The following is a 22,066-nucleotide window of genomic DNA, read 5'->3' as shown; positions in this document are numbered from 1 at the left end:
GCAGCAGAGAACTGGAAGGACAGGCGGCCAAAGGAGGTTTTGGCTTTGGAGATGACCAGTGAGATATACCTGCTGGAGCGCGTGCTACGGGTGGGTGTTGTTATCGTGACCAGTGAGCTGAGATAAGGCGGAGCAGAAAAGGAAAAGCTCAATTAAAAGGGATAGCAGAGTCCATTCTTCATCTCCTCGAATATTGAAGGTCGCAGCTCAGCTTCAGACGGTCATAGAGATGAATCAATATATCCCCATATGCATCAGTCACGTCTTTTGTTGGCATTTTAAAGCTTGTTTCTAGCATAAGGCATCAAAGAGTTGTTATAAAACGCTTTATGTTATCTGGATACTTGTATTTATTTCAAAATATGAAGCTAACAATAGGTATCATTTTCTCCTTTTCTTTAAAAAAGGTTATGACATACATTCATTCAATTGGAGCCCCGGTTTTAACCAAACACACCAAGCCCCTCAGACTATACGGAGTGCATGGTGACAAATCTATGGATAGCATAATTGTGTCTGTCATACAGGAAGGCCTACCTCTTATTTATTTGAATAGGAAGAAATAGGCTCCAACAAAGCCTTTTTGTTGTTAGTGAAGTCGAATTAAAATAAATTGTTTAAATTAATTTCTTTCAGCACCATTTGCTGTCCACCTCTGTTTGATTATGCAGCAGCTGCTCCAAAGCTGATGTCACTTTCTCCTGCTTCTCTCTCCTCATTTTTTCTTTTTTCTTTAATATTGAAGATCAGTATATTGTGGCTTCAATCAATGTAATTGTCTGCATAATTTCCAAGCCCTCAAATATAATTATTTTGTAAATATATATATATATATATATATATATATATATATATATATATATATATATATATATATATATACAGTAATCCCTCGTTTATCGCGGGGGTTACGTTCCGAAAATGACCCGCGATAAGTGAAATCCGCGAAATAGAAAACTTTTTTTTTTTTTTACAATTAGCAACTATTACATGTATACAAATACAGTGACTCACGTGTAGGCCGTTTCGTCGACATTATGGGTTTAGGAGATGTTCGAAATTACAAGATAATTTGGCCAACTTAATGTAAATTTGCCAAGCTGTTTTATGTACGTACACATAACTGCACGAGACGACAAAATGATAGCACAATTCGTAGCATGTTTTGATACAAGAAGCGGGAGTGAGTTTTTAGCGAATCAGAATGCAGAGCACAATGCACCAAAAAAAAAAAAAAAATGCATTATGAAAATCCGCGAAATAGCGAATCCGCGATAAGTGAACCGCGAAGTGGCGAGGGATCACTGTATATATATGGGCTACTACTCTTTCTACTGTAGGCTACTGTACATAATTTATGGTAAATTAATTTGATGGGGCCCTGGAGAGGCGCGCTGGGCCTGGACAAGCTAAATATTTTGCACCCCTGCCTTTGGCAAAGTGGGCACAGCTTATCATAGGGCGGCACCAGCGCTCACCTATATATCCCTAATGCCACTGAGTGAGAGAAGTTATCATTGTTTTGTGGCAGAATAATGTGAGGTATGTTTTGTTGTTGGTGTGTCTTGGGCAGTTTAGCTCGGAAAATGCCGCCCTCGTCAAACTGCCCCAAAAATTGTCAAAGACTCCAGTCACCCAAGTCATAGACTTTTTCTCTGCTACCGCACGGCAAGCGGTACCGGAGTTCCAAGTCTAGGTCCAAAAGGCTCCTTAACAGCTTCTACCCCCAAGCCATAAGACTGCTGAACAATTAATCAAATGGCCACCTGGACTATTTGCATTGACACCCTTCCCCATTGTTTCTACACTGCTGCTACTCACTGTTTATTATCTATGCATAGTCGCTTTACCCCTACCTACATGTACAAATTACCTCGACTAACCTGTACCCCGCACATTGACTTGGTACCGGTAACCCCTGTACATAGCCTCATTATTATAGCCTCACTCGGGCTCCCGAGTGGCACATCAGTCTAAGGCACTGCTTCTCAGTGCTAGAGGCGTCACTGGTTAGATTCCAGGCTGTATCACAACCGGCCGTGATTGGGAGTCCCATAGGGCGGCACACAATTGGCCCAGTGTCGTCCTGGTTAGGGTTTGGCCGGGGAAGGCCGTCATTATAAATAATAATTTGTTCTTAACTGACTTGCCTAGTTAAATAAAAATATTGTTATTCTATTGTGTAACTTTTTTGTATATATTTTTTTTTACTTTAGTTTATTTAAATGTGTCATTTATCTTAAAATGAATTACCCTTTAATTGTGGCATAAACACAACCAGTCATGATGTTTACATCTGATTGTCTAACAGTCACTTCAAAGGGCTCCTTTACTAGACTACCTGTATGTTCATCCTCTCACAACATATCTCCTTCCTCCAAACAGGGGTGAATGGAAGAGACATCTGTTACACAAAACACCAACAAGCGTAATGACAATTGGTAATGACAATTGGTGATTGTCAGTAGGCCAGAAGGAATGGCTCCACTGCTGTCCTCACGCGTCTCAGTTTGGACCATCAAACCACATCGCATTTTGGAGCGTAGACTATACCACCCGTTTTCATGTCCAATTAATAATAGCCTACAGTTTTCTTGACATTTTGTTTTAATTATTGTAATTGGCTCATGTTTTACCGGTACGGTGTACCCCCACTATTTATTTTGCCGCCACACCGTACCAGACAGTACCGCCTTTCTTTCACCTTGCTTCTCTCACTCTGTTAGTCGCATGTAAAAGAAAGACCCTTTCAGTGATGTAGCTTGGAAATAATATTTTGTATGTGGACATCATGTTGTGTTTGTTCACCAGAGATCCTTTGTTGAGTGTCCAGTAATCCTCCCATGTTGTGTTCTGCTGTGTAGAAGTCCTGCTGACCCAATCACAGCAAAACAATGCTGCCTTCACACAGACATAAAAAGCATGATACGGAAGATGAAATGCGAACAAATCAATTATTTTCTCCACTGCCCGTGCCAGGAGACAACTGTAGGTCCATGGGATGTGTATGTGGTGACAGATTCAGTGTGTGATTATTAGGCTTGGGTGGTATCCAGATTGTCATACCCAGGGTTCGCACAAGGTGCTTGAGGTGCTTAAAGTACTTGAATTTGGCACTCTGAAATTCAAGTACTGGAATACCTTCAAAACCAGACATTTTCTCAAGTTGGTACTTGAAATAAAATGAGAGGAGATCAGAAAATTATCAAATATGTTAATTTGAAAAATATTAGAAAAATTGTTTGGTCTTACGAATTAACTTCTCTGGTTGCTAGGCGAGCTCACCAATTCCACCAACACTGCCACTCAGCCAGGCAGGTACAGAACTGTCTGATTAGGCGCCGCAAAACGTCACATCGATAGCTAAAAGGCCAGGCAAATGTAGATTCAAACTTGCTTGACAGGATATTGATGTTTTGAACGGGTTTTGCCAGTCCCAACCAGGGATGTAATGGAGGGTAAATGCACGGGAACGCCATTTATGAACATTTTTATTTGTGAAATTGCGTTTAATCACCTTTTTATTTTTTAAATGATCGTTTACCCACTTTTTATTACGTTCCCAGTATCGATCAACGCTCAGAAGGCTTCTTGATCTGAGTTCTAATCGCACCTACCTCTGCGAACAAGTGAAATCATGCATGATTCATGTATGCTCATTATGTTCACCTGCTCCCCCGGACTGGCCTTGTTAGCAGCACCACAGATAGAACAATGAGGCAGATATTTCACAGGAAGTATAAATGTGAAGCATCCGGTTGCCATTTCCACTCACTACCAAACATGTGGGTGAAAGGAAGCCCAGTGGCTGGCAGTGGGAGAAGATGGAGCTGTCACGTTCTGACCATAGTTCTTTTGTGTTTTCTTTGTTTTAGTGTTGGTCAGGACGTGAGCTGGGTGGGCATTCTATGTTGTGTGTCTAGTTTGTCCYTTTCTATGTATGYCCTGATATGGTTCTCAATCAGAGGCAGGTGTTAGTCATTGTCTCTGATTGGGAACCATATTTAGGTAGCTTGTTTTGTGTTGGGGTTTGTGGGTGGTTGTCTTCTGTCTTTGTGTTCTCTGCACCAGATAGGACTGTTTCGGTTTTGCCACGTTTGTTATTTTGTATTTGTATAGTGTTCACGTTTATTCGTCTTTTATTAAACATGTTGAACACGAACTACGCTGCGTCTTGGTCCGATCCCTGCTACACCTCCTCTTCAGACGAAGAGGAGGAAGGCTGCCGTTACAGGAGCGAGATAGATTTTGGCCGACATTCTACAAATTTTTTCATTGATGAAACATTTGATCTCAATAAAGTTTTCTGTTTCCAAAACTAAAATCTGCTACAATCAGAGTGGACTATGTTTTGTAGACTTGACTCTTTTCCAAAGTTGAAAAAAATAGCATTGTTTAGAAAGAGTGCGAATTAACTTATTGCACATGTGGACTTCATATGCAAATACATGCTAGAATGTGTCGATAGGCTCTCGCTAGCTCGTGCTTGGCTCTGCCCTCCTCCTTGCTTGTTCTGCTCTCTAGGATTAATTTGCTCCCATTGGAAATGACAGGCTGTGGTCTATCTTGGGGTAATTATAAAAATCTATGGCAGCACATTCATTCACCACTCTGTCCAACGGGAAACTCTGTTTACGACATAGGCAGAGAGGTGAAACAAACTACCTCAGCCCAGACCTACAGTGGCAAGTAGCAGAGAGACACCGCTGACAGTGGGAATTATTTTAAAAACCCTTGATTCCTGCCGTGTCAACAGACATCCCCAAACTAACCCCCCCGACTCTCGGAGGATGAGCGTACAACTTGTAAATAGTCGCTGATATTTCAGTCAGATGTCTAGCTAGCTAGGTAGCTCAAGGGCTCTGGCTATTAGCCAGGTAGCTAGCTATAACTAGCTGGCTACAAGGATGAAGTTAGAAGCTAATGTTTAACGTAGCCCATAGCTGCCTTGCTATGTTGTTGTCTTAGGTCTCTCTTTATGTAGTGTTGTGTTGTCTCTCTTGTCGTGATGTGTGTTTTGTCCTATATATATATATTTTTTTTTTAAATCCCAGCCCCCGTCCCCGCAGGAGGCCTTTTTCCTTTTGGTAGGCCGTTATGGTAAATAAGAATTTGTTCTTAACTGACTTGCCTAGTTAAATAAAGGTTAAATAAAATAAAATAAATAAACAATTCTTGCCCTTTGTGCTGTTGTCTGTGCCCAATAATGTTTGTACCCTGTTTTGTGCTCCTACCATGTTGGGCTGCTGCCATGTTGTGTTGCTACCATGTTGTTGTCATGTTGTGTTGCTATGTTGTTGTCTTAGGTCTCTCTTTATGTAGTGTTGTGGTGTCTCTCTTGTTGTGATGTGTGTTTTGTCCTATATTTCTATTTAATTTATTTGTATTTTTAAATCTCAGCCCCCGTCCCTGCCGGAGGCCTTTTGCCTTTTGGTAGGCCGTCATTATAAATAAGAATTTGTTCTTAACTGACTTGCCTCGTTAACTATTGTTTAAATAAAAAATAAAAAATAAATGGGTATAGAATACAACATTTTAGAGTCAATTAAGGGCCTTTTACACTGTCAGAATTCACTTTCATGTCATTATGTTTTGGGACAGCCTGTGGGACCTAAAATGTTGTGAAATATAAAGACAATTTAAATATGAAGACTATTAGGTACACTGAACAAAAATATATACGCAACATGAAACAATTTCAAAGATTTTACTGAGTTACAATTCAAATAAGAAAATCTGTCAACATCATCAGTCCTGACTTACCACTCATGTATGTAGCAAATACGTAGTGAAACACTTTTTTTCATGAGGTTGTGGCAATATACTGCCATGTGTTGGCACCTAGAAACAATTGCATAATAGGAACTAATGCAAATGGAAAGGTTTTAATAAATATTAGTGCTTGAAAAAGTACTTGAAAGTCCATGAATTTGACTTGCCACTGTCTGTGCGAATCCTGCATACCTTCATACTGACCTTGTGCTGTTCCAGGATATTCGGTAATACCGGCACTGTACACAAGGGATGCTATTTCTAAACAAAAAAATGCTACTCACTGTTTGCTGCACACACAAAACAAATATTAGACAGCAAGGGTCTTGATCCAGGAGAGGATTTTCTGCTGTTATCACGAGAAGCTTGATTTTGCAGGAAGATAACCACTTGGATAACTAGCTACTAAATTAGCAATCCAAATACAGAGCATTTAGAACACTTTAGACAGTAAACTTAATAGTTATAAGATGTCTAGCTGGCAAACATATAGTTGTGAATTCCATACTGTAACTAGATCACCTGGTGCGTGCTGCTCTACAGTGAGTGACTCACAAGGCGGTCTCTCGTCGTTGTGTGCTTGTAAACAAACACCATGTAACTGGGGACTACCGGTAAGCTTTATGATAAAAAATCATGTGACAGGTGAAATGAAGAATGCAATCTGCTTTATCTCCTAATGTATTGCACAAGTTGACTGCAGGTTAAAACATTTTTTTTTTAAAGTAGCTACAAATATTCAAATTTATGAATAAGAATTAAGAAATAGTTTCAACTGTATTGATGGTATTGCAAAAACATGCCGTGGCTATTTAGAAATCCCCCTGTATACGGTAACGTTATATACGGTATACCGCACAAGGCTAGTGATTATCCGCTAGGCTAAGGCTGACAGCAGGTGGTTTCCACAGACAGAATGTGAGCTCCACACTTGCAGCATGACACCTCCAGATGAAGGAAGGCCTGCAAAATAACGATGTGTCCCGCTTTCTTCCATCTCACTTCAAACACACACAGACACACAGATTTACACACATATGGCTGCACATACACTCTCAAGATCTGTCAAACTCCTATTTCACATCTGCCTGCCCACTCTTATGTTCATGCATATTTTACATGTATTACTCTTTTATCCCATTCCCTAAGCCCACAGTACTTCCAAATCCACCCACTCCCACTTGCCCAGACACTCTAGGATGCACAAATAGTGCATTCAAACACGCACACACGTTCCAATACATTCCTCTCAGCATGGTCACCCTGTCATAAAATACTCTACAGTTTTTCTTTAGCTTTCAGATTTTAATACTAATTGAACACGGAGAGAGCAGGGGGGCAGGTAGTTCTCTACTGCAGCAGGCAGATGTGTAGTGACGATATGACCATTCTTCCTGTCTTTCACTGGAACGTCCTTTAAAATGGCGCCGTCGTTATGCTCAGACGAGACAATATGGCCACTGACTGTCTTCTAGCCCCCTAATGTTGTTGCCCTCCTGCTGTTCGAGATGTTCTTACTGAATGCTGTCTTATTTCCCTTTAAATTGCTTTGATATTGTTTATCTATCCCCTGCCGAGGTGGAGCGGCAGTGACATTCTAAAGTGACAGTATAGGTTCTGCATGTCGCCAGGCCCTCGTCAGGCTCGGCTGTCCCATAAATGTGATTGAGTTCATGACTAACAAAGATTGTATCTATTCTGACAGTGGCCCCCAGATAGAATTGAATTAACAGTTTGACACCAGGAGGAAAGCACTTGTCCCTGGGGTATAGTGAATACTTAGCAGAGACATTACATCTAATGGGCTCTGTACCGGAGGCCCTGCCAAACCCATATCATCCCCAACATACTGTACTGTACACCTCATCTCCATATTACTGTCCTGCTAAATGGTTAGCTAATGGTTGACAACCAGAGCAAAACTACTATAAGTGTTTATGATTGACCCCCACCTCTAATAAAGATGTGTTACCAACCATCAATACCAGACATAGAGTACAATCAGACATCAGCCTAAGCGTTCTGCAGGAAGTCCTGTGCATATTCCCCAGCTGTGTAAGGCCGGGACGATACCAGTATTGCGATGCTCATTAGTATCGTGGCAAGGAAACAAAACACAAAGCGGATTTAACTTCTTTAGGAAAATCTCCCTAATGTTGAGAACAAACATTGCGTTACGTTGTCATCCAGTCACATTTGTTTATTTTCCAAGCTATATCGCACAATATTTTACATACAACAGGTTTTTAAAGGACCAAAGGGTTTGGTCTGCTTCGTGTTTTCTTTTTTTCCATAGAAAGAATATTGGTATCGTTACATCCCTATTGCTGTGCCATTAATGCACATTCTCCTAGCCACCCTGTGGTATCAAAAGACAGCATAATGATGACCTCTGGGATCCTCAGCTCCTGGATTAGCATATCTCCTCCCTCTTACATGATAATCAGGCTAATATATTTACATGAATCTCCTTTATGTCATCAACAAACGGCATCCTATCCCATCCATATCCCTGACCTGATGATGAGTGAGACAAAGCATCTATCTGTTTCTCCACCTGGCTGGCTACCTGAGCACTTGCCTCTCTCTCTTCTCCCCCCCCCCCAGTCAGCCGGCCATTACAGTTTTGAGAAATGTCTTAATTGCATTGAACTTTTGGTTCAATAACAACAGAGAGGACCCAGTGACTGGAGTAGTGGATAAAGATGTCTCTGAAGAGGCTGTATTGATTCTAAAAGACATTTTCCTCTCTTGTTATAAATGACATTTAAAATGGGATGATTTCTTTTCTGTTGCACAATAGGTTATGTAGGCTACTGCGACAGGTATCCTAGTGATTAGAGCGTTGGGCCAGTAACTGAAAGGTAGGTGGTTTGAATACCCGAGCTGACAAGGTGAAAAATCTGTCGATGTGCCCTTGAGCAAGGTACTTAACCCTACTTTGCTCCGGGGGTGTCGTACTACTATGGCTGACCTTGTAAAACAATATATTTCGTTGCACCTATCTGGTGTATGTGACAATACAAATAAATAATCAATACCAATAAAATGCCCATGTGAATCACAATATGTTGTTTTATGAGTAGAAGTATGTAGTGAATTTTCTAAACTCTTAGTACACAACTCCAAACTGGTAACACTCATATTCAAAACCTTTTATTGTGCATTCATTTTCTTTGAAGACATCTTTCACTACACAACCATTGATCAAAAATATAAGGTTATTGTGAAATACCATAAGAACATTGGTTGAATCACCAAAACACAACACAGTATCTTCTCAATTTACCAATTTAACAACCAGTTAATCCAATAGCAAAAAATGCAAGATAAATGTTTAAAAACTGCCCTTTGAATGTAATATGCTATAGTACTGTAAATTACAGTACATTACACTGTTTTCACATTAGATAATACACTTGCACTACCCATTAAAATTGACTGAACATCACAATTTCCTAATTTCTATAATTTGTGATCAAAAGTGTGATAATTGAAGACATCTTTTACAATCATTGATGCAAAAAATAAATGTATTGTTCAGATATAATTACAACATAGGTGTACTGTAATCAAATGAAAAAAATGAAAGAAACATCATGTTTAGCAGGGAGTCTTGAGCATTTGGCCATAGGTTCTCATCGACATCGGTCTAAATGTCTTCATTGTTCATGCACCTGGGGAAAAACCTCTGGGTCAGCAGAAGCTGGTGGGAGGAGCTATAGGAGGACTGTAACGACTGGAATGGCATAAATGGAATCGTACCAAACGTTATAGAAATAGAATCAATAGAAAGGGCTTGGAAGCTCTAACCCTGGCAATTTGACTGGTAAACTCATAGATGTGGTAAAGAGGTCATTGGAACGCAGATCATGGGGGATAGAAGAAGGACGCCGGATTGGTGCACATACAGCAAATCTGATCTAACAAAGTGGATATTTGTCAAATCCCTCATGATTGATTTATTGTAAAGGCGGCCACATGCTTCCCATCTGAAACAGTTCAGAACAGTTTGTGCAGATATTCTGACTACATTTTGTGTTTGTTTTGGTGTTCGACAAGGGTTTCTTCGGCTGTTCGTGAAACACATTTTTGGGGGGGAGGCAAGGCGAATTTCGGTAGCCGAAGTCTACGGCCCTTTGTCGGTGATTGGTCAACTGTAGGGGTGACGCGAGTTTATTCTTCTACTCGATTCAGCCCAAAACTCAGTGTTCATTCAACATGGCGACTGATAACTTCGAGCATCTCTTGACCGAGGAGGTACAAAATTACCTTCACCACTACAATTCTAGCCATGCATTATATAAAGACCAGCATGTAAAGACCAATTCTTGGAGGGACGTTGTGGAGACGCTGGGGTCGGACCCAACCACTTGTTTGAAAAAGTGGGGTAGGGTTTGAGACAAATTTCTCAAGGCAAATAAAGGAACCCAGGGCCACAGTGGAGATGCCGGCTTCCCTAGCTTGTTCGGCACGTGAAGCATGGGATGTCTGAAAGTAATTTACCGTATTCACCAGAGGATTAGGTATTTGGTTGTATATTAGCCGAGTAGCCATGTTTGCTAACAATAGATAGCCAGCTAGCGCTATCTACTTGGCTGGCTAGTGGCTAGCTAACCTAGAAGCATACTTGTGCATAGAAAGAAAGCCAGCAAATTAAACTAGAGAGCGTTGCAACTTTTTAATCAAACATTTTGTTCAAGAAACAATTTCATAAGCTTCCTACATTGTTAACACCGAAGTCAAAGTTTGGTAGCAAGGTCCAGCTAGCTAAAAAGTTGCAAATGTTTAAGCAGAGTTGAGTAGCTGCAGTAGGTCAAGCCTACTGAACTCTGCTCAAACATTTGCTACATTATAGTCTATTGTAGTCTCGGTTAACGATGTTTGATAAGATGTTCATTGATAGTTTGCGATGGTTTGGATGTGTACTATACAGCCCTCTACGTTTTTCTTTTTCAAGGCACAAACACCAGCGAATGGAAACAGCACCCGTTTTTGTTCCCTGTGGCCCAGCACTGCCTGTACACCGGCCCCCAGCACTGCCTCTGCCCCCAGTACTGACTGGTAATTGGCCTCGAGCCCATCTCCCACACTGAGCTGCAGTGCAGAATTGGAAACAGTTCTCCATGCAGGACCTGGGAAGCTCTATCCTGGGCTCACCTCCAAGACCTACTACACTGGCTTGCTCTTCACCAATGCCACAGAGCAGCAGCAGTAGTAGCAGGGGTGTGAGGAGGAGGGAGAAAAGAGATGTAGACAGCCCTTATCGCATCACAAAGGCAATGCAAATGATTGAAGACCGATCTCAAGATTTGTTCCAAAATATGAATATTGTTCATAAATATGTGTATCTACACTGACACTTACATTTTATTCCATAGACATTTTTGTTGTTTACATGTCTGTTCTTAGCAGACACTGTTGTACTATGGTTCATAAATATTTATATTGTTCATAAATATTTGTATCTACACTCTGACACTTTAATTTTATTCCATAGACACTTTTGTTGTTTACATGTCTGTTCTTAGCAGACACTGTTGTATTGTGGTTTGCTTACAGAGCCCAGAAGCAAAAATAAAGGTATATTTTGTACGCTGCAAAAACTGGAATTTCTTCATCTAAATACAAGGTGTTTCAATGCATTCTATTTGAATATCAAGTGCTGACAATGTAAAGAGCTGTGGCCACATACTTTACAGGTTTTCTTCTCCTTGTGTGGTGTAGTTCAATCTAATCTAATGTTACTGTAGACATCATAGAATCAGGTTTCATTTTATTAACAATATTTAGTACAAAGTACTTTGTTCACAGTGGACACATAAATAACTGTGAGTCTGTGTGCGTCCATTAAGGGGTGTGTGTGTGTGAGCAGTCCAAACAAAGTCCTATTCTGCATGATTTGCTGGCCTTGGGTTGAGTTTTCCACTCCTAACCATGTCTTCCTGCCATGGCACACATCCAGGGGGAAAGGAAGAAGTCCATGAGCTTGTTTCCTGTTTTCCCTTGTAAGCTGTGTCGCTCTGGCACGAGAGTCTCCCTGGCTCTTTGTTGTCCCCTGACACAACCCTCCTCCACTCTCCAGGTTGGTATTTTCCAGAAGACGTAATATTGTAAGGCTTCCCTCATGCCCATTTTCATGACGGTGCGAGCAGCCACATGAGTGACAACAACACAAATAAGCAGACTATACAGCTACAAGTAGTGAGTGGTGTTACAAACGGACTATACTAAACAAGTTTAATGTCTTACCTGTGAGGAAATGTTTTCCACTCACATAGGTACATGTAGCCTACTTGGACACCAGGTCCCCACATTTCCCACGCCAAATAGCCTGAAGCCACAGGGCTCTTCTCGCAGGCTCTATTATCCTGCGTGGGAGCATTGTAATCCGTAGGTTGGAATTCTTGACCTGGTTACATGTACATTGAACAACACAGCAGCTTTTTGGCATGTTTTGTTATTTCTGTATAACAAAAAACCAACAATGAAGTTGGTTATTTTACACTGAGGCTAAATGGGAAAGAATGTTTGTTTTCCACAATTTGTGGGCTTGTTCAAAGGGAATTCCTTATTATACATGAATATCGACTCAGACTATGGCTGCTTGGTATTGAGATGCGATCACTTCCATAGATGCGGGAAAGAGGTAAATTGGACTCGACCAAAACAATTGAATTGACATGGAAACGCGTGGGGGAAAGGGCCAATGGCGGATAGATAGATAGACATAGATTTATTTGACAATTTAAAACACAATACAACCACACGTGGATAATGCATTCACAATCATCAACGACACAAAAATATTGAAAATGTACAGTATTTCTATTGTGGTCCTCTTAAATAAATGGTTTGAAAATGAACAAACATACATACTAGTAGTCCTAGGCTACACACTAGACCTAGCCTACTAGCCATACTTTGATTACATATGACACACAAAAGGACAGGACGACATTGGTGTTGTGTTGGTGGACATCTCTAATACAAGTAAAATAATTTGATCAGTACCTTGGGGCTGAGTTGAAGTATTATTACCCTTTTTTCTACAGATAGCCAGCCTAGCTGATTAAAATCCTTGACCTCCAGATGAGTACGGGGGGAGTTTAAGTAGAACTCTCACCAGCTTGTTTTGACTGGTCTGTTGCTTATTCTTTAGATGTTTCTGGATGCTTGTGAACCATGATGGAACAAATCATGATGGTGAAAGATCTTGAGTCTCCTCATTGCACCCCAGCAAAATTTGCCTACATTTAGGCTATTGTTTATTTCACACTATGTTGAGGTAGAAAATCAGAGTATAATGTTTTTATAGATGTCAACCCCAACACATGTTTCTGTCATTGTTACCAATAAACTGCATTACAGTTAAAAATCGACTTTGACTACAACCACCGATTTCTGTACTCTAGCTATGTTAACCAGTTTATACAAATGGGAGTTAGCATTTAACAGTCACTTCTTCTAAACCTGAAATGTTATGCAGCGAAAACAGCCAAATACAGTGTGCATTTGGAAAATATTCAGACCCCTTCCCCTTTTCCAGATTTTGTTACTGTCACGTTCTGACCTTAGTTCCTTTTTTATGTCTTTATTTTAGTTTGTTCAGAGCGTGAGTTGGGGTGGGCATTCTATGTTGTTTTTCTATGTTTTGTTCTGTTGTTCTATTTCTATGTGTTTGGCCTAGTATGGTTCTCCATCAGAGGCAGGTGTCAGTCGTTGTCTCTGATTGGGAGCCATATTTAGGTAGCCTGTTTTCCTTTGTGTTTTGTGGGTGGTTGTTTCCTGTGTCTGTGTTTGCACCATACGGGACTGTTTCGATTTTCGTTTGTTCATTCACTTTGTTATTTTGTATGTTTGTAGTGTTCAGTTTTATATATTAAAATGGACACTTACCACGCTGCACATTGMTCCGATATCTCTTATTCCTCGTCAGAAGAAGAGGAAAGTCGTTACAGTTACGTTACAGCCTTATTCTAAAATGTATTAAATCGTTTTTTTGCTCATCAATTTACACACAATACCCCATAATGACAAAGCAAAAACAGTTTATTTTTTTAAATTTTTGTTCAAATTTATAAAACAATTAATATTAAAATATACATTTACATAAGTATTCAGACCCTTTACTCAGTACTTAGTTAAAGCACCTTTGGCAGCGATTAAAGCCTCGAGTCTTCTTGGGTATGATGCTACAAGCTTATCACACCTGTATTTGGGGAGTTTCTCCCATTCTTCTCTGCAGATCCTCTCAAGCGCTGTCAGGTTTGATGGGGAGCGTTGCTGCACAGCTATTTTCAGGTCTCTACAGAGATGTTCGATTGTGTTCGAGTCCGGGCTCTGGCTGGGCCACTCAAGTACATTCAGAGGCTTGGAAGGTAAACCTTCGCCCTAGTCTGAGGTCCTGAGCGCTCTGGAGTAGGCTTTCATCAAGGATCTCTCTGTTTGCTCAGTTCATCTTTACCTCGATCCTGACTAGTCTCCCAGTCTCTGCCGCTGAAAAACATCCCTGCAGCGTGATTCACCGTAGGGATGATGCCAGGTTTCCACCAGAGGTGATGCTTGGCATTCAGGCCAAAGAGTTCAATCTTGGTTTCATCAGACCAGAGAATCTTGAGTCCTTTAGGTGCCCTTTGGCACTCCAAGTGGGCTGTCGTGCCTTTTACTGAGGAGTGGCTTCTGTCTGGCCACTCTACCATAAAGGCCTGATTGGTGGAGTGCTGCAGAGCTGGTTGTCCTTCCAGTTGGTTCTCCCATCTCCACAGAGGAACTCTGGAACTCTTTCAGAGTGACCATTGGGTTCTTGGTCACCTCCCTGATGAAAGCCCTTCTCCCCCGATTGCTCAGTTTGGCCTTCTCTTTTTGCTCTGACATGCACTGTCAACTGTGGGTGTAACGGCGTTCCTCCTCCTCTTCATCCGAAGAGGAAGAGCAGGGATTTAACCAAGGCGCAGCGTTGTGATAATACATGATTTATTTAAACAAGGAACGAAAACACGAAGAACACTTGATAACTAACAAAATAACAAAACGGAGTAGACAGACCTGGACATGCGAACTTACATACAACGAAGAACTCACGAACAGGAAAATGACTACACAAAACGACGAACGAACGAAACAGTCCCGTATGGTGCAAACAAACACAGACACAGGAGACAACCACCCACGACAAACAATGTGACAACGCCTACCTTAATATGATTCTCAATCAGAGGAGATGAAAACCACCTGCCTCTAATTGAGAACCATATTAGGTACCCATTAACCAACATAGAAACAGAAAACATAGACTGCCCACCCAAACTCACGTCCTGACAAACTAACACATACAAAAACGAACAGAAAACAGGTCAGGAACGTGACATAACCCCCCCCTTAAGGTGCGAACTCCGGGCGCACCAGCACAAAGTCTAGGGGAGGGTCAGGGTGGGCATCTGACCACGGTGGTGGCTCAGGCTCTGGGCGAGGTCCCCAGCCCACCATAGTCAATCCCAGCTTACTTCTCCCCCTCAGAATGACCACCCTCTTATTCCACCCACCTAATATAAGAGGCAACACAAAAATAAGGGACAGCTCCGGGACAAGATAGCTCAGGACAGAGAGGTAGGTCAGGATAGAGAGGTAGCTCAAGATAGAGAGGTAGCTCAGGATAGAGAGGTAGCTCAGGATAGAGGGGCAACTCCGGACTGAAGGGCAGCTCCGGACAGAGAGACAGCTCTGGACTGAGGGGCAGTTCTGGATACATGGCAGCTCTGGATGCTCATGACTAGCTGACGGCTCTGGACGCTCATGGCTGGCTGACGGCTCTGGACGCTCATGGCTGGCTGACGGCTCTGGACGCTCATGGCTGGTGACGGCTCTGGACGCTCGATGGCTGAGCTGACGGCTCTGGACGCTATGGCTCTGGCCGGATAAGGCGCACTGTAGACCTGTGCGTGGTGCCGGAACTGGAGGCACCGGGCTAAGGACACGCACCTTCATGCTAGTGCGGGGAGCAGGGACAGGGCACACTGGACTCTCAAAGCGTACTATTGCCTGGTGCGTGGTACCGGCACTGGTGGCACCGGGCTGAGGGCACGCACATCAGGACGAGTACGGGGAAGGAACAGTGTGTACAGGGCTCTGGAGACGCACAGGTGGCTTAGTGCGTGGTGCCGGAACTGGAGCACTGGGCTGGAGACACGCACCATAGGAAGAGTGCGTGGAGGAGGAACAGGGCTCTGAAAACGCACTGGAAGCCTGGTGCGTGGTGTAGGCACTGGTGGTACTGGGCTGGGGCGGGGAGGTAGCCCGGAAATACCGGACCGTGCAGGCGTACTGGCTCCCTTGAGCATTGAACCTGCCCAACCTTACCTGGTTGAATGCTCCCGTCGCCCACCAGTGCGGGGAGGTGGAATAACCCGCACCGGGCTATGTAGGCGAACCGGGGACACCATGCGTAAGGCTGGTGCCATATAAGCCGGCCCAAGGAACGCACTGGTGGCCAGATATGTAGAGCCGGCTTCATGGCACTTGGCTCAATGCTCAATCTAGCCCTACCAGTGCGGGAGGTGGAATAACCCGCACCGGGCTATGCACACGTACAGGAGACACCGTGCGCTCTACTGCGTAACACGGGTCTGCCCGTACTCCGCTCTCCACGGTTAGCCTGGGAAGTGGGCGCAGGTCTCCTACCTGCCCTTGGCCCACTACCTCTTAGCCCCCCCAAAAATTTTTGGGGTCTTTCACGGGCTTCCGTGCTAGCCGCGTACCTTCATAAATCCGGTCTCTCTCTCCCTTGCCTCCGCTCTCCTAATCGCCTCCAGCTGTTCCCATGGAGGCGATCTCTTCCGCTCGGATCTCCTCCCATGTGTAGCAACTTTTCCATTTAACACGTCCTCCCCCTGTCCACTGCTCGAACTCACGCTGCTTGGTTCTGGATTGGTGGGTGGTTCTGTAACCGGTCGTGTCTCTCCTCCTCAGACGAGGAGGAGCATGACGGCAAGATGCGGATTGGTAATATTCATATTTTAATGGCGAAAAAACAAAACAACACTACAAAATACAACAACCAACAAACGTGACTAACCTGAAACAGTCCTGTGTGGCCCAAACACTGACACAGGAGAAACCACCCACGACAAACAATGTGACAACACCTACCTTAATATGATTCTCAATCAGAGGAGATGAAAACCACCTGCCTCTAATTGAGAACCATATTAGGTACCCATTAACCAACATAGAAACAGAAAACATAGACTGCCCACCCAAACTCACGTCCTGACCAACTAACACATACAAAAACTAACAGAAAACAGGTCAGAAACGTGACAGTGGGACCTTATATAGACAGGTGTGTGCTTTTCCAAATCATATCCAATCAATTGAATTTACCACAGGTGGACTCCAATCAAGTTGTAGAAACATCTCAAGGATGGTCAATGGAAACAGGATGAACCTGAGCTCAATTTTGACGCTCATAGCAAAGGATCTGAATACTTATGTAAGTAAGGTATTTCAGTTTATTATTTTGTATACATTTTTACACACAAAAAAAAAACGATTTTCACTTTGTCATTACGGGGAATTGGTGTAGATTGATGAGGATTTCATTTTTTTTTAATACATTTTAGAATAATGCTATAACGTAACACAATGTGGAAAAAGTCAAGTGGTCTGAATAATTTCCAAATGCACTGCATGTCTGCTGCAGTGGGACAAGAGAGAACCATGAGAAAATTAGTTTTGATCAGTCATGGAAATAAGAGTGCTAAAAACTGGCTCCCTATCTAGTTAAAAAGAAGATGGAGAACAAGCAATTGTACGAAGGAAAAATACTGGAGTTAGGTGCAGGTACAGGTAACTAATAGAAAAATAATATTGCGATATTGTCAAAACGATACGATATACCGTCAAAGGTAATATCCCGATATGTAACTGTATCGATTTTTGCCCCCATAACTATACATTAAGGTATTAGAGTACTGAACTGGCCAATGCAATTTTAGTAAAGCAGTTTCATGATATAAAAAAAGTAATGTGGGTAAAAGTAATGTGAGTAAGTAATATGAGCATTGCATTGTGAAGGACTTTTATTTCTCGATGAAACACTAATAAAAGATACACTACGCAGAAATCACTCCCACAATTCCTGGTTGTTTAAATTCTAATAGTTTGCCTAATTTTAGTTTGTGACAAAACAAGCAGTCATTGTGTAGAGAGTCATTGTACCATCTAAACCGCTGTGAAATATGTTTTCCATAACCAAAAATATTGTATTTTTAGCTGTTTTGAAGCTGGTGTACAAAATCAAAAGTAAAAACTCAAAATCAAAAAATGAAACTTAAGAACGGGAAGCACAGAAATAGCGCACATACTGTAGAACAGATCTACCGCTTCATAGACTTGCTTTCAATGAGAATGAACGATCTACTGTATAACTCACATTTCTATGTGAATTTAGTCAGGTAGCCCAAAAAGTTACATATTGTAGCTGGTGATAAAGTGACTGTAGGATTTTGTGTATTGTACTTAGTCAATTGAAAGTATGCTTACAGTTTTGAAACAACTGCCTTTTTGATGAACTGTTTTGAAGTTTGTACTAAGAGTTGTGAAAATGTACCACATATTTGTGATTTAAATAAACTGTAATAGTTTTCAGACTGTCCAATGTGAGTATTATTGTACAGTTTTGTTTAGGAGCTACCATCAGAAACTACCAATCATTTTGCACTGGGACGGTTGTCATGTCTGCCGCACGAAAAAATGTGAATAGAATAATTTGAATGACACCATGTCACTGCATGGGTGTGTGCAGTGATAATATTACATGACCCCTGTATGACCTCCCATCTGAACAGTGATGAGATACAGTGACACCTTTTAAGTGATGCATATGTCTTAGATAAATCACAGAAGGTGAGAATGCTTGCTCCCTCTCTCCTTTGAGCAGGTGATTGATGGATGGATGAGAGAACGTGGGGTGAAAGAGTGATAATGGCAGGCGAGGGGACTGGGAGTGACAGGTGGATGGACTTGTAGGTGGGCGAGGACTGGCAGGCTACTGCCAAGCCTTCTGACGCCCCCTAGAGCCTCCTTCCACTGCTTTCCACTACCACCAATCCTGTCTGGCTGTCTGTCCCTGTTGTGGCCTCTCTCAGACATATACTGTATACTAATACACCACTGTCCTGTCTGTGCTCCCTCTTAGCAGTTCCCGCTCTGCTCTCTGCCTAAGCACATAAAACCATGCTGATGGTCTGTAATTACCTTAAGAGTGAGGCTATGTTCTGTGAGGACAAAAACTGATCTGAACAGCTGTCTGCAGAAAGTAAATGTATTTTGGTTTGTCCTGTGTTTTGTATCATACTGCACAACAGCTGATAAAACACTGTGAAAGTGTGAAAAAAGTGTTATTTCCTGAATGTTGCTGGTTGAAAATACAATCTACACAGGACCTTCTAATTACACTTTTTGTATGGGTAGGAGTTTTGGCTTCCCTGGTGACATCAGCAGGCAGTAAATTAGTTAATAGACCAATAACAATGAGAGTTCCAAACCTCTGCAATAACAGCCAGTTTTACGTTTTCCTGTTCCCACAGACCACTCCCGAACAGTCCTAGCAAAATGATTCCTTGAGAAATCATTTTTGCTAAAAAGCAATTCGGCAATTTTAATGGAAAACTGTTTCAGTAAGGTACTTAATTGTTACCCAGAATTTTTTTTATATTCATACAGTTGAAGTCGGAAGTTTACATACACCTTAGCCAAATACATTTAAACTCAGTTTTCACAATTCCTGACATTTAATCCTATTAAAAAATCCCTGTCTTAGGTCAGTTAGGATCACCACTTTATTTTAAGAATGTGAAATGTCAGAATAATAGTAGAGAATTATTTATTTCAGCTTTTATTTCTTTCATCACATTCCCAGTGGGTCAGCAGTTTACATACACTCAATTAGTATTTGGTAGCATTGACGTTAAATTGTTTAACTTGGGTCAAACATCTCGGGTAGCCTTCCACAAGCTTCCCACAATAAGTTGGGTGAATTTTGGCCCATTCCTCCTGACAGAGCTGGTGTAACTGYGTCAGGTTTGTAGGCCTCCTTGCTCGCACACGCTTTTTCACTTCTGCCCACAAATGTTCTATAGGATTGAGGTCAGGGCTTTGTGATGGCCACTCCAATACCTTGACTTTGTTGTCCTTAAGCCATTTTCCCACAACTTTGGAAGTATGCTTGGTGTCATTGTCCATTTGGAAGACCCATTTGCGACCAAGCTTTAACTTCCTGACTGATGTCTTGAGATGTTTCTTCAATATATCCACATAATTTTCCTCCCTCATGATGCCATCTATTTTGTGAAGTGCACCAGTCCCTCCTGCAGCAAAGCACCCCCACAACATGATGCTGCCACCCCCGTGCTTCATGGTTGGGATGGTGTTCTTTGGCTTGCAAGCCTCCCCATTTTTCCTCCAAACATAACGACGGTCATTATGGCCAAAAAGTTATATTTTTGTTTCATCAGCCCAGAGGACATTTCTCCAAAAAGTACGATCTTTGTCCCCATGTGCAGTTGCAAGCCGTAGTCTGGCTTTTTTTATGGCGGTTTTGGAGCAGTGGCTTCTTCCTTGCTGAGCGGCCTTTCAAGTTATGTCGATATAGGACTTGTTTTACTGTGGATATAGATACTTTTGTACCTGTTTACTCCAGCATCTTCACAAGGTCCTTTGCTGTAGTTCTGGGATTGATTTGCACTTTTCGCACCAAAGTACGTTCATTTCTAGGAGACAGAACGCGTCTCCTTCCTGAGCGGTATGACGGCTGCGTGGTCCCATGGTGTTTATACTTGCATACTATTGTTTGTACAGATGAACGTGGTACCTTCAAGCGTTTGGAAATTGCACCCAAGGATGAACCAGACTTTTTTCTGAGGTCTTTATTGATTTATTTTGATTTTCCCATGATGTCAAGCAAAGAGGCACTGAGTTTGAAGTTAGACCTTGAAATACATACACAGGTACACCTCCAATTGACTCAAATGATGCCAATAAGCCTATCAGAACCTTCTAAAGCCATGACATAATTTTATGGAATTTTCCAAGCTGTTTAAGGCACAGTGACCTTAGTGTATGTAAACTTCTGACCCGCTGGAATTGTGATACAGTGAATGATAAGTGAAATAATCTGTCTGTAAACAATTGTTGGGAAAATTACTTGTGTCATGCACAAAGTAGATGTCCTAACCGACTTGCCAAAACTATAGTTTGTTAACAAGACATTTGTGGAGTGGTTGATAAACGAGTTTGAATGATTCCAACCTAAGTGTATGTAAAATTCCGACTTCAACTGTATATAAATGGCTGCATTGGGCTTTAGTGTATTTCCCCAAAATTCGAAAATATTATGTTTTTCCACACCATAAAACATGCTCTGACCCAGTCTACCTTTGTGTGGCGGTTCTTTAAAAATGATGAATAAAACATTTCTGGGAAAGAGCTTTTATGAGGATGAATAGGATGAAGCAGTCGGCTTATGATATTCTAATTGTCATTAAGGAAGTGCATCAGAGAAGACCCAGCTGTTTTCCTGAAGTTTAACTTGTTGACTAAGTCTTGTTTTTTTCTTCTCTGTTCTCAGGTTGTCCATATTGGAGCCCAGAAGGAGGGGGAGGAGGGATGTGTGCCTGGCTTCCAGGTGAAGGAGTACCAGGTGGAGTACAACGGAGGTTTCCAGAAGGACCATCCTCTCACACAAGGTGAGTGAGAGACCTGATACCTTCCTGACAAGGGGAAGATTAGGGGATGTCATGCAGGCGCGCGTCACTTCAGATACAAATGTCTTCAATCAAATAAAAGAAACAAAAACAAAAAAGGTTGTTTGTCACGTGTTTAGGATACAACAAGTGTAAAACAGTAGAGTGGAATGCTTACTTGCAAGATCTCTCCCAACAATGCTGTATTCATTATCAAGGTAAGAAGAAATAATGTAAAGTTTTTAAAAGTATTTAAATGGAGCTCTATACAGGGTCAGTACCAGTACCATAATTTCAATGTGTAGGTATACTGGAGTATGGAGGTCGATACTGTATATACTGTACATGTAAGCAGGGGTAACAAAAATAAGTTGGACAAAGTGATTATTGAGATCTATCTTTCCTTCTCTGTCACACTCATGGACACACATGCACGCACGCACGCAATTACTCACACTTACGTGCACACAGATTTTCATGCAGACTGTAGCTCAACAGTTGCTCATTGTCTAACTCCTAGTGTCAGGCAGTTTCCCCTGGGGTTGTAGAAG

The 22,066-nt window shown here is 41.9% G+C and overlaps 1 protein-coding gene across 1 annotated transcript in view; it reads left to right on the top strand.

Annotated features, from left to right (window-relative positions):
- Positions 1-22,066, top strand: part of cdh13 (cadherin 13, H-cadherin (heart)) — a 526,099-nt gene that overhangs the window by 124,809 nt on the left and 379,224 nt on the right. The window contains exon 2 of the mRNA XM_023985362.1: positions 21,401-21,518. Within this exon, the coding sequence (XP_023841130.1) occupies positions 21,401-21,518 (118 nt within the window). The remainder of the gene's footprint in view (positions 1-21,400; positions 21,519-22,066) is intronic.

Source organism: Salvelinus sp. IW2-2015, linkage group LG4q.1:29 (genome assembly GCF_002910315.2).
Source record: "Salvelinus sp. IW2-2015 linkage group LG4q.1:29, ASM291031v2, whole genome shotgun sequence".
In the NCBI taxonomy this organism is placed as follows: domain Eukaryota; kingdom Metazoa; phylum Chordata; class Actinopteri; order Salmoniformes; family Salmonidae; genus Salvelinus; species Salvelinus sp. IW2-2015.
The sequence above is the reverse complement of the archived record's forward strand: the minus strand, read 5'-3'. Positions and strand labels throughout refer to the sequence as shown.